The sequence below is a fragment of the Canis lupus genome, chromosome 7 (genome assembly GCF_048164855.1).
Source record: "Canis lupus baileyi chromosome 7, mCanLup2.hap1, whole genome shotgun sequence".
In the NCBI taxonomy this organism is placed as follows: Eukaryota; Metazoa; Chordata; class Mammalia; order Carnivora; family Canidae; genus Canis; species Canis lupus.
The window spans coordinates 67,385,802-67,399,636 of NC_132844.1; the positions used below are offsets into that span (position 1 = coordinate 67,385,802).

At 36.1% G+C, this 13,835-nt stretch overlaps 1 protein-coding gene across 2 annotated transcripts in view; it reads right to left on the reverse strand.

Moving 5' to 3' along the window:
- Window positions 1-13,835, reverse strand: part of MAPK14 (mitogen-activated protein kinase 14) — a 76,059-nt gene that overhangs the window by 26,646 nt on the left and 35,578 nt on the right. For both annotated transcript variants that reach the window (XM_072833285.1, XM_072833284.1), the window contains exons 4-6: window positions 2,225-2,336; window positions 1,490-1,519; window positions 1,105-1,152 (exon numbers count right to left, since the gene is read on the reverse strand). In XM_072833285.1, coding sequence (XP_072689386.1) covers window positions 1,105-1,152; window positions 1,490-1,519; window positions 2,225-2,336 — 190 coding nt within the window. The remainder of the gene's footprint in view (window positions 1-1,104; window positions 1,153-1,489; window positions 1,520-2,224; window positions 2,337-13,835) is intronic.

The following is a 13,835-nucleotide window of genomic DNA, read 5'->3' on the forward strand; positions in this document are numbered from 1 at the left end:
GGAGAGAAGAAAAATCAGGCACTGGAATAGTCAAGCTCCTAAGACTTATAAAGCAGGAGGGGAAAAAACTCAGTGCCTTAGAAAAAGGCAAAACAATATAGCACTTTCATAAACATACTTTCTAGTCCATGCTAAGAATGCATGATAAACACAGCAGGAACTTTAAGAGTGAAATTACAAAAAGCACAACAAAAAATGCTATTCCTAGGCATTTACCCAAGAGCAATGGAAACATACATCCACACCAAGGCTTGCATGTGAATATTCATAGCAGCTATACATAGCCCCAAACCAGAATGGAAGCAAATGTCTATCAACATGTAGATGGATAAACAAATTGTGGCATATTCGTAAAATGAATACTACTCAGCAATAAAAAGAAACGAACTACTGATATAACACAGAGCTTAAAATATTATATTAAGCATAAGTTAGACACATACATACAGAAATACTGTATGATTCCATTAATACAAAATTCCAGAAAAAATAAATCTATTCTATAGAGTCAGTAAGCAGATCAGTGGTTGTCTGAAGCCAGGATTAGGGGTAGAGGGGTGGGGACTGGCTAGGAAGGACCACAAGCCAACTTTCTGAAGTGATAAAGTGTTCTTTATTTTTACTGTGTTTGTGCTTAAATGGATATAAAAATTTTGTCAAGAGTACACTTGAAACATTTTACTGTAATTAAGTTTAAAAGACTGAGTAAAAATGAGAAAAAGAATACTAGAGCTGCTTATTCTCTATAAACTACTTATCTCCTATTTGAATTATTTTCTCTAAGGAAACTAATTTAGTAATTATCTCTTCAGGATTGCTTATTTGATATTCAGGCTATAATTTTCCTTTATTATAACTAATAAATTAAATATCTATTTTAACTTTATTTAAAAATGGAAACAAGACACCTGATGCCACCTTCAATATCCTTTAAAACTTACATAAGTCTGTGGTTCAAGTTTCAAAATCTGATATTCCTAAGAACATGAATTTTCAGATAAAAAGTCATGGTTTTACAAATCCATCTGTTCATTAGTCTGCCTGGTTAGTCAAACATATAATTACACGTTGAAACAAACAATTACCAGTGTCTCTTCATCTCACCTTCAGCTCACAGTCTTCATTCACAGCTAGATTGCTAGGTTTTAGGTCCTAGGAAGTAAGTACAGAGGGGACATGATCAATTTCATGATGCATGGTATGTTGTTTCCCCACAGGTAATGATGAAGATCCAAATATAAAGGTAAGATTTTATCCAGTTATCAGTGATCTCCATCTATAGTCACTATCTATCCTAATTAGCTTTAAATAACTAAAAACTATGTATCTTCTTTCTTTAATCAGTTTAAACTTAGAGCAAAGTTACAATCAATCAACAGTTCAACAGCTAAAGTAAGTGTAGATTAGGATCTTGGCTGAATTCCAGTCCTCTCCACTTTAGTATCCCTCCTCCTCCCCAAATAATTTCATCAAAATCACAATACATTACCCTGTGAATTATGTCAGCTGAATGTATATACTGTGAAAGAGAAAAAAGTCAATTAAATGAAAAAGTCATCTCCAACCTCTATGGTCATATGACATAGTTGAAGTATATTTTTATGAACCAGTAAGAACTGTTAGTATTATATAGTGGGATTAAAAGTGAGAACAAGTAATTAACAGTAATCTGTACATTTATCATAACTATGATTTCTATACCATCAACTCTACTCATAGAGTTGAGCTATGAGTTAAACAGAGCTTTCAACTTGTTTTCTGATTGGTTTTGTGGAGTTCAATAAGGACTCAAAGCTGCTAAATGTCAAAGGTGTTTTAATTTTAAAACATTACTTATCTGCCCCTCCCACAAATAAATTAGGCTCCTTGAGGAGGTTTTTAAAGTTTCAACATGACACTAACCAGATATTAGATTATATCAAGAAATTATTACTACTCTTCAGATGTAAGAATGAAGAATCTTGAGCTCTTAGACATACATACTGAAATATCTATGAGTGGAACAACATTACATCTAGACTTGCTTTAAAATAATTCAGGGCTTGGGGAACACAAAGGAAAGATTGGTCCTATGTTGGAAATTGTGGTCACTGTGTAAACGTAGGGGTTCATTACACTATGATTGTATTTGTGATTCTGTGAGTGTTCGAAATTTTCCATAAGAAAGGTTTTTTCTTTTTTTTCCTCTTCCTTTTCTTAAGCTTTGGAAAGAGGAAGAATATACCTTGAGACCTCGGAGAATTTGGTAGATAAGGAACTGAACATGGTCATCCGTAAGCTTCTGACATTTCACAATGTTGTTCAGATCTGCTCCCATAAGATGGGTCACCAGATACCTAGAAATTAATGGGAGAGTTACACGATAATCCAGGGTCCCTATGAAAGCTCTTATCTTCATAAGGCTTCTAAAAGTTTTTTTTTTTTTTTTTTTTAAGATTTTATTTATTTACTCATTTGAGACAGAGAGAGAGAGAAATGCAGACACAGGCAGAGGGAGAAGCAGACTCCATGCAGGGAGCCCGATGTGGGACTCGATCCCGGGCCTCCAGGATCACGCCCTGGGCTGAAGGCAGGCGCTAAACCACTGAGCCACCCAGGCTGCCCTAAAAGTTTTAAGAAAAGGCCATCCCTAAAAGGCAACCTACTAAATAGAAGATATTTGCAAACAACATATCTGATAAAGAGTTAGTATCCAAAATATAAAAAGAACTGATACAACTCAATACCCAAAAAACAAATAATCCAATTAAGAAATGGGCAGAAGAGGGGATCCCTGGATGGCTCAGCAGTTTAGTGCCTGCCTTCAGCCCAGGGCATGGTCCTGGAGTCCCGGGATCAAGTCCCACATCAGGCTCCCTGCATGGAGCCTGCTTCTTCCTCTACCTGTGTCTCTATCTCTGTGTGTGTGTCTCTCTCATGAATAAATAAATAAAATCTTAAAAAAAAAAATGGGCAGAAGAGATGAACAGACATTTCTCCAAAGAAGACACACAAATGGCCAACAGACACATGAAAAGATGCTTAATATCACTCATCATTAGGGAAATGCAAATCAAAACTACAATGAGGTATATCACCTCACACCAGTCAGAATGGCTACAATGAAAACAACCAGTGTCGGTGAGGATGTGGAGAAAAACAGAACCTCTTGCACTAATGGTGGGAATGCAAAATGGTGCAGCCACTGTGGAAAATGGTATGGAGGTTCCTCAAAAAATTGAAAATAGAACTACTCTACAACCCAGTAACCACACTATTGGGTATTTACCCCAAAATAAAAAAAGACTAATTCAAAGGGATACATGTAGTACCCCTATGTTTTTCTGTAGCCCTAGTTACAATAGCCAAACTGTGGAAGCAGCCTAAGTGTCCATTGATAAATGAATGGATGAAGATAAAGTATATATGTATATACAATGATATATTACTCAGCCATAAAAAGAACGCAATCTTGCCATTTGCAACAACATGGATGAAGCTAGAGAGTATAATGCTAAGTGAAATAAAGGCAAATATCATATGATCGCACTCATATGTACAACTTAAAAAAGAAAAAATTGAACAAAGGGGGAAAAAAACAGAAAGAGAGAGACAAACCAAGAAACAGATTCTTAACTATGGAGAACAAGCCAAACTATACAAACCAGGTAGGAGGTCGGTGGAGTGATAGGTGAAATAGGTGATGGGGATTAAAGAGTACAGTTATGATGATACACAAAAGAAAAAAAGAAAAGGCCACCCAGTAAGTACCACAGTGATAACTAAACACCTAATAACTACTCATGAGAGGCTCATTTGCAACACCCCTATTGTAATTTTACCACCTCCCATCTATTTTTCGAAAAATTTCTATACTCGTTCCTACTTGATGTATCTTTTCCTAAATTTTCTAAAGAAAAAAAAAGTAAAGATGAAGATAAGAATGATGTATATGTTCATATCAGTTCTTTAAAAAAATTCTGTTGCGTGAGAAATACACAGTGCAACTAAAAATGCACTGCCAAAATAAAGTATCTTGGATTTTCCAATCTATCATTATATTTTCACCTTATTACAAACCAAGTTGTAGAATCTAAAATAGGAGTGTCTTTAAATTTTCAAATTATAATCTCCTTTGTCAGGTTTCACTGGTAAAAGGATATTGTTCACTGACAATATTCCTGCATTTAGTATAAAGGAAGGAGGAACATAAGTAAGTAAGATGGGGCATTCCAGAACCTCTCCTCACAGGTGTGGTGAGATTAGGAATGATTACATTCAAGTCCAACAGGTTCACCATAGATATTCTAGATGCAATGCCTTACCCACTCATTACTGTATTACACACAGTTATGGGAACATAAAAACCAGATCAGTACTAAAAAGGCTGAATTAAAAAAAGCAGGTTAGGTTTTATCTATTGTATAAGAATCACTATTCATTCCTGATGCTGAATAATAATGTATACCAGTTGAGCTATAAAGAATGCTGATTTTATTTCATTTCTATTTTTATTTTTTATAAATTTGGAGGGAAAGAAACCAGGCCAGTAAATTTAAATCTACTATTAATGTATTGTATAAATAAATATGTGTATGACCTCTCTCCACACACTCTTACACACATACACACACACACTATTATTAGTTTCTTTCCTTAAGGAGGAATTGAATTTTTTTTCTGTTTCATAATTTCCCTGTTGGGATGATAACATCAATTTCCAATTTCACAAAGATCAACAGAACTTGGCCTACATGTAAAATTAAGATTTTTAGCATTTCATGTTTTTAAAGCTTGCACAATTATACTGCCTTAAGGAAAGGACAGACTCTAAACCTAACTTAAAGAATAAATTGGATTTTTGAAATGTTTCATAAAGATAATTCTCTTTTAAGAGATGTTCCAAGCTCAATATAACATAACCAAATGCAGTCAGTGCTTATTTTGTGCCAAGCACTCTTTGTTATGCCTGTGTCTCATGTACTCTTCCTGACAAGTCTGAAACGTAAGTCCCATTAGTTTTCCCATTTCATTGATGAGGAAACAGAGGCAGAACAAGGATATGTAACCTGCTCAAGGTTAAAAGAGTGGTAAAGTCAGGGGTTGAATCAGAAAACTGTTTGCTCTCAGGACCATGCATGATCTTAATCACAGCACATATTGCCTCCAATTCTTCTAGTTGACTTCAAATTTAAGTCAAGAGAATGATCTTTTTAAAAAAGTTTCATAAGCGTCACAATAACCAGGGAAGCAGCATCTCCAGATAATTTCCATAATAATTCTCAATACTTACTATCAAAGTTAATCTTTAATGAAAGAAGAAAGCTGGCAAAAGCCTAACAATATTCCATCTTAATCACAGTCACTGAATTTTTTAATACCAACTGACACATATTCTAACAAATATGAGAATGTTGTCAGTATTTCGAAATCAGGATTTCTCCCAGAAGATCTAGTGTAATGGTTGTTATATCCATAATATCAATTACGACAAATTGCAAGGCTCAGGTTGAGGAAGAGAGAATCCAATTTCTATTTTGTCAGTTTGTTTTGCAAATAATTACATTTTATGACTTTAAAAAATAATTTTAAAGAGAAAAAGTAGAGAAAGAAAACATTATTCTAGATGATTCCACATAGAATCTATCTTAATTTGTCATGAAATAAAACCAAAAAATCATAACTACTATGTCTGTGCTAGTTCACAAAGATGTTAAGCGGTATTACCAATGCAACCATAGTAATTTCCAGTATAGCTATTGTGTTTAAATGGTTACCAGTGACTTAAGAAATCCTACACAAACAGAAGGCCACTGACTGCCCAATCTGAGAGAGAAAGAGCTTATGCTTTGAATTAGGATATTCCACTACTGTCCCCATCAGAGACCACATCCATTTTATCACTAAAATTACCAGACAGAAGGTGAAACTCAAAACATTATGTAAATATATAAGATTAATTAGTCTAAGTAGTAATAACTAACAAGCACTGATGCCAGGCTACAATTAGGTAAACTGAAAAGCATTATTTGTGGCAGAAGTGTCTTGCAGAAACTAACCTCATCACTGTGTATTGTTTCCATGAACCTCAAAGACCAATCTACAACAACCAATTGTCAAATTCCAATTCATGGTATAAAGGAAGGTTTCCAAAAATAAGTCTTCCAACAGTGGACAAAAGCAAGCATCATGCAAAGTTACTGAATGCTTATGAAAATGGTATAAACTTTTAAATAAACAAGAGAGTGAAAGGAAAATGTAGATGAGCACATTTTAAATAAGTCAATTCCAAAAGGAGCATTCATGGATAACTACATAATTTCTACAGCATTTGTCCTTGCACATTTAATTACATTTTAGTAAAGATACAACTACTATTGTCAGTGTTCCTAACACCTCAAATAAATTAATGGAGGTTTGGCTTGGGAACAGCTGGAATGCTATCTAGTTCCCCAATCTTTTTTTTCCTCCTTGTTTATTTTTAAGCTAGAAAGAAAAATCAAATGTTGAACAATTATGATGGACTTTTCATATACCACAGATTTGGGACCCAAGCCTAGTCATGATTCTAAAATACCTAGTTTCTTCAACTCTAGTTGGACAAAGAAATATATTGAGAGTTTTCTTCCAGAAAAGGAACATTTGATAATATATATATAAAAAAAAAACATTTATTTGGGGGTAAGAGAGAGATTTTTCTCAAATAACAAGATGAGTTATAGCTACCCTATTTCAATAACTTATAATTTAGCCAGTCACAAAGAATGAGGACTATAATAACCTTTTCTCTCCTTAAGTGAGAAGCTGGGACACAAGTGGTATGGAGTAGAAAAAATATGATAAATCTTAAAAATTCAAATGACGATTTCCTTTTGGCTAGAGAGTGAGAAAAGAGATACTACACAAACTCCAATTGTGCAGTCTGTAAAGACAGTGATAAAGTAACTACTTCACAGATGAAGATAGACAACGTGCTCTTGGACCAATACAAGGGAACCTCCCGCATGTAAGAGGGAAAGGAAAGAACATATTTTTAGCATAATATGTAGTTGCATTTACACCTAAAGAAAAGCTCTCAAAATGAATATTTGAGCAGTTCACCATGGTAACTTTAACAAGTCTACATTTCAGCTTTGTGTCCTCAACACCCTCTATCTACAGCTAGCACGCACACAGCGTTGCCAGCCATGTCCACAAATTCCTGATGTCCCAGCTGAGTGCAAAACGCCTCCAGCTTGACAGTGATTAACCATATCCAGAAGCCTCTGGATGAGGTCTGAAAGGCAACAGGACTGATGCTGCTGATAAGAGGCCTCTTGTTGGACTGGAGACCAGGAGCCCAAATAATGTCCAGAAGAAAAAATCCACTGGTGTGTCAGCCAAGCAGGATGCTTGGCCATTCAGCTTCATCCTTCCTCCCTGCTGAATTGTTCTGAGGGCTTCCCACCACAGCTGCAGGCCACTAGACCAGATAGATGATGTAGGACAGAATGACCAGGCTAATGATGGCAAAGAATATCAGGATGAAAATATCCAGCATAATGGGGTCCTTAGCTGAGGAGGTCTCTGGATTCTGGGCAAATGTGAGCTGTGAACACAGAGGCTGCAGCCAATGGAAACAAATGACTCCCTCTTTTCCCTGCCCTAGTTCTCTTATCTTTAAAAATATATTAAGTAGGGGCCCCTGAGTGGCACAGTCGGTTAAGTGTTGGACTCTTGGTTTCAGCTCAGGTCTTGATCTCAGAATCCTGAGGTGGAGCCCCATGTCAGGCTCTGCACTCATGAGAAAAAAAAAACTGCTTTAGATATTCTCTGCCCTTCTCCTTTTGCCCTCCATCTCAATTAATTAATTAATTAAAAATTAATTAAGTATGTAGGACTTTATTACTCTAAAACTGAAAAGACAATTACATGGCCTAATACAAATCTCGTTTTTCACTTTTCTTATGAAGACAGTCTCCTTTAAATTTAATCAAATGTAAGGAGCATAAATCATTTCTCAAAGTGATTCATAAGTAAAATCTACTGTACAAGCAAAAAAGGCACAATTCTACAATAAATGGTTTCAGTACTCTAGACAGCACTCCATCCTAGAGCTTCATTTATTAAGCACTTCTTGGACAACACCCAATTGTCAAGATTCTTTCCCTACCACCTTTCTTTTTAAAGCATTATACAGAAAAAAACCAATGTAGGAAAAAAAGTCTCTTCTATGTCTATAGATTGACATGTTTACTACTGTCACACCTATTTGATCAAGCAATGATCAAAAGACAAAAACATTTCCATATTTAAACAAAGTATTTAAAATAATCGCAGAGATTAATAGTTTGTAACCACAAGCCGCTGAAATGCATCCAATGATCCTTGGGACTTTGCTACAGTCTATTTGCAACACAGCAACAGAGTAATTCTTTAAAAATAAATAAAATTCTTTAAAGAAAATCAGATCGTGTCACTTCTCTCCTCAAAAAACTTCCCTTTTCATTTAGAATAAAGATAAAAATCCCTTCAATGGCCAATAAAGCCTTATTACATAATCCAGTACCCTGTCCCCAGTTATCTCTCTGATATCATCATCCACTTCTCTCCCTGCTCCGTTCTCATTTAGCTCCATACTGGCCTCCATGCTCCAGGCACACAGACCCCCTGCTGCAATTCCAATTCAGCAGTCTTCCACCTCAGGACTTTTGCATTCCTCGTTTCTTCTGCTTGGAATGCACTTCTGCCTAGAACGCTCTTCCCCCCCCCAGATATCTGTGGGTCTAATTCTTCTATTCCTTCAAATGTCTGCTCCAAAATTCACCTTCTCAATGAGGCCTATCCTTGGCCACCCATTTAAAACTGCATCTCACCCCCTGCTCTCACACTCCTAATTCCCCTTCCTTACTTTACCTTTTCTTTTTTCGTCCATAGCATTATTGCCTGCTAATATGCTATCTAACTTTTTAAATGCTCAATGCTTATTGTTATCTATCTGTACAATGCTCAAGGGGACAAAATTCTTTGTCCTTTAAAGGAACTAGAATGGTGTCTGGTAGATAGTAACCACTCAATTACTACTGAATGTAATCGAATGACCCAGGACAATTCAAATAGAATTACTAGTAAGACCGAGCAAGAGAATTTTATTGAAATATACCAACGCGGGATCCCTGGGTGGCTCAGCAGTTTGGTGCCTGCCTTTGGTCCAGGGCATGATGCTGGAGACCCAAGATCGAGTCCCACATCAGGCTCCTGCATGGGGCCTGCTTCTCCCTCTGCCTGTGTTTCTGCCTCTCTCTCTCTCTCGCTGTGTCTGTCATGATAAATAAATAAAATCTTAAAAAAAAAAAAAAGAAATATACCAACGATCTCATCTGGTCAGCAGACCAGACAGTTCTAATGTAAGAAGTAAAGGCACCATTTAGCACCCAGGTAGACAGATTATTTCACAACAAACTATTCTCATTTGAAACAAAGATTACTGAGAGGTGGTGCCCTCTAAATTACCTGCATTAACCAAACTAGACTCAATCTTCTACCATATGGTCTACATTACAGGATAAAAACAAAAAAGCTAGTTGAAAGAGAATGCACTGAGTGTACTACAGAAAAATTAGGTCATCAACCAGTTATAAACAAGACAGCACAAGGTCATTTCTTCAATCACTCCACCAACAAATATTAACTGTTGAGCACTGGGGATGCCATGACGAAAAAGATGAAAGGAAGGCATATACAAATAGAAAATCATAATAGAGCATGATTAGAACTATTAAAGGGAACATCAAGGTGCTAGAGAACATAGAGGAGAGGGCCCCAACCCAGACTTAGGAAGGAGTTAATGAGGGAAAGATGGCTTGAAATCACCTCATCTGACAAAAAAGAGGCATCTTACTGACATGTCAGACAAAAACTCAATGGTATTTTCTTAAAGGATTTGTAATTTATTCAGTTTTCAAGTGTAAGCCAGGGAAGGCATCTACAAGGAGCCTCACCTCCTTCATCTTTCTCCTAGACTACTTCTCTTCTATTACCTATCTTGGGCACTCAGCCTATTTTCAAAGAATAAAAGTATTTCTATAAGCCCAAACAAGACTGGGTATTTCTTTCACAGCTATGGAAGAAAGCATTATTTCCAAGTAGATAATGCTTATTTGCTAATTTAGTACACACTTTTTATCCAAATATAGAAGAAAAATCAATGATTATCTACTCCTTTAATATTCTCCATTCAACGCTAATCTCTTTTTCTGTACACTTTACACGTTTCCTTCATTTCTTCGGGATAAATTTCAACTATGTCCCATCCATAGTTATCTGTTTCTTCAAATATAGTTATTACCTTCTACAGAGGCTTTCCTCCACTAAATTTCTTTCACATTCTGATATCACTGAATACCCTATGTGTTGCCTCAACATTACAAATTTGACTTGATCGTTAGTTGTTTTAGGCAAACAATTATGCTTTCTCTCATGAAAAACAGGTACCACATTGCAACTGGAATGCCTTTCGTTTTGACAGCTTACATAGAACCGATCACAGTATTTACTCAATAAGAAGTGTTAGCAGACTTTCAAATAATAATCGTAGCCCTGGATCAAGGAAAACGTGATCAGAAATAGATTTAGCCAAAGACACAGTAACAAACATAGGATGTTAAAATATGCTAAGAACAGAGTGGAGTGAGGAGCAGACACTGACAGTGGAGGCAGATTGCAGCTATGGTGGTGAGGGGGAAAGAGCTTGTGGTAAAGAGACCTTTGAGGAGAGTCCTGAAAGAAATGGAGGAGCCAGTCAAATGGATATGGCAGGGAGTATTCAGGCCAATGTTTGAAACCGGGGCAAAGGTCCTACTGAAAATGTAGGTGTCTGTACTCAAGGAAGAACAAAGCCGCCAGAGTGGCTAGAATGTAGAGAACGAGTGGAAAGAACATAGATGAGATCAGAGAGTGCACAGGAACAAATCATGTAGGATCTTCCAGAACTGACCACCCTGTCTTTTGTTTGGTTATTTAAAATATTCTTTTCTCTCATTAGGAGTCTCACCTCTATTATTAGGGATCATGTTTACATCCCCCAGAGACTAGTCCTATGCCCAGTATAGGATGAGTATTCAAATATTGAATGAAGTCAGGTTAAATGTAAATCCAGAAACTCCCTTTACCTATTCGGTATGCTTAGCAACTTTTATACTGACAAAAAAAGGCTGCTTATTGGTTAGACGATCATTTTTATCAATTGTAACCCTAAACTAGGTGATACTCTGCCCACTGGTTTCCACTAAAACAATGGCTGCTGACCAACCATATAGTAAGGTCTTCTGCTAGATCATAGAAGAATCTAAAACCATATTTTCGTTTCCTTCTTCAAGAACTAAGGAGAGAGAAGCAACTCAGGTATGAGAAACCTGCAATATGAAATTGTTAAAAAAAAAAAAAAAAAGGAAAAAGGGGTAAATAGGGACTGCTTTCCGCTTACCATGACAATTCAGTTTTCCTGAAATTTGAGGAAATAGCTCCAAGCCCAAAAACTCTTCACTACCTAAGCTTGATCAGAGAACCACTATAACTAAGAAAAGGCAATACTGTTCCACAAAGGTGCAGCTTACAATAGAGGTTAGGTTCTAATACTGGCCATTTAAAATTTTTGGACTTCTATTGGTAACTAAATATTTACAGCATGAGTGTGCATATGTATATGCCACTTCCTGTCAATACCATCAAGAAACCAATAGGAATGTCCAAATGATTTCCAATCAATTAAAAGGTCTAGATATATCTCTATAAAATTTTGCCATCTGTGCAACCACATCATATGGCAGTCAAGAACAACTTGATATACTCATCTTTTAATTCCACATTTTCCAAAGAATATCTCTGTTAGAGTCAGTAACTGCACATTGTTCCTAATGACCAAAACTCACTATCATTCTTCTCTCAAAAGTAAGAGTCTTACAAATGAAGTATGCACAATGCTTATTAACCAAGAGGTTAAAAATTCAGTAAAAATTTTAATTGTATGATAAAAGTGCTAACTGAAACCTAAAGGCACAAATACACATAACACATGATTAAAAGCTGACTGTTAATATGAAAAGTAACTAGAGATTTTATTAATTAGCACGAAAAATTCATGTTCAAAATTATAGCCAGCTCTAGACCTGCTAACCTGTAGAACCACTCTAGCCTTCAGCATGTTGGATTTGGCCAGAATACTGGGGTTTTTGTTTGTTTGGTTGTTTTGTTTTAATGTGAATTTGATTGCTTTAAGAAAGTACGAATATTCTGTTTTACCACAGATCCTACCACTCCCAGTTGTAGAATACAGGGTTACAAGCCTCATTTATGTTATTTATCTGGCCCAAAAGTTATTTAAATTAGCAAACCTTGCAATTGTAAGTGAAGATGTTTGGTCTCTTATGCAAAGTCTGAAATGACTTTGGAAAACACTGAAATAACCACAGTCCTGGACAAGTACTATTTTTTTTTCCAGTAATACAAACATCATAGAAAAACAAACAATGAAACATTTTCTAAAGGCAAACTTAGGTTCATCATTCTATCTTCAGAGGTTCTTCAGCATTAAAATCATTTCAGAAATCTACCACCCCAATTTTCATCATTTGCCTATGAGGCTTGATTAGAGAACCACTGGAGTCCAGAGAGGCAAAGTGGCTTGTCCAAGGTCTTACACCCAATTGGTAACTCGGTTACAAAAGCGTTTTGAATTTACTTCCTTCCCCAGTAAGATTTTGATTTCATTAAGGGGAAAGAGTGGTGTTTCCCATTATCTGGAGGCTTTTTCTAACACTTTGTTCAGCAAACATTCAACAAGTGGTACTGAGATTTGCTCCCAAGAGATGAACTCAGTTCTTGTTTTGTAAATAATCAGAACCCAACTTACACAATGTTCTATGTAACTATAACTATATCAATAAAGTTGGAAATAGGGATCCCTGGGTGGTGCAGCAGTTTGGCGCCTGCCTTTGGCCCAGGGCGCCATCCTGGAGACCCAGGATCGAATCCCACATCGGGCTCCCGGTGCATGGAGCCTACTTCTCCCTCTGCCTATGTCTCTGCCTCTCTCTCTGTGTGACTATCATAAATAAAATAAAATTTAAAAAAATAAATAAATAAAATAAAGTTGGAAATTAATAAACAAATGGCCAAAACCCAGGTACAGTTAAGTAGAAAGAACAGATTCCTACTCCGTAGCAACAATATCTGCTGAGTGAATGAAGAAATAAATGCGACTTTAGTTCAGTGAGTATGCTTGTAGTCAGTGGGCCTTCAAACGGATAAAGGACCCAAAGGCACAACAATGGATAAAACTTCACCTTTCAAATAGACATTAGCCTTAAATAAGATCTTTTCACATGGAAAAAAAAACACAGGTTCATAATCCAGTTCCAGAATGCCTGATTAAACTAAAATACAGCATTTTCCCAGGTTGGCAATTCACCAACTCCTTTGTTAAATAAATCCATCCTCATGAGACCCAAAATTTTAGAGTATAGCTCAGACTTGATTTAAATGTTTTCCAGAGGTATTCACGAATACATTACTTCAGCTTCAGCTTTTCTTCCACATCTAGGGAAAATACCAAAACCCATCATTCTTAGGGCAGTGAAAATACACTGTACAATATTAAATGTTAACATGTCATTACATGTTTGTCCAAATCCATAGAATTACAGCACTAAGGTGAGCCACATGACATAACAAGAAAGAAAGAAAGAAAGAAAGAAAGAAAGAAAGAAAGAAAGAAAGAAAGAAAGAAAGAAAGAAAGAAGAAAGGAAGGAAGGAAGGAAAGAAAGAAAGAAAAAGAAAGAAAGAAAGAAAGAAAGAAAGAAAGAAAGAAAGAAAGAAA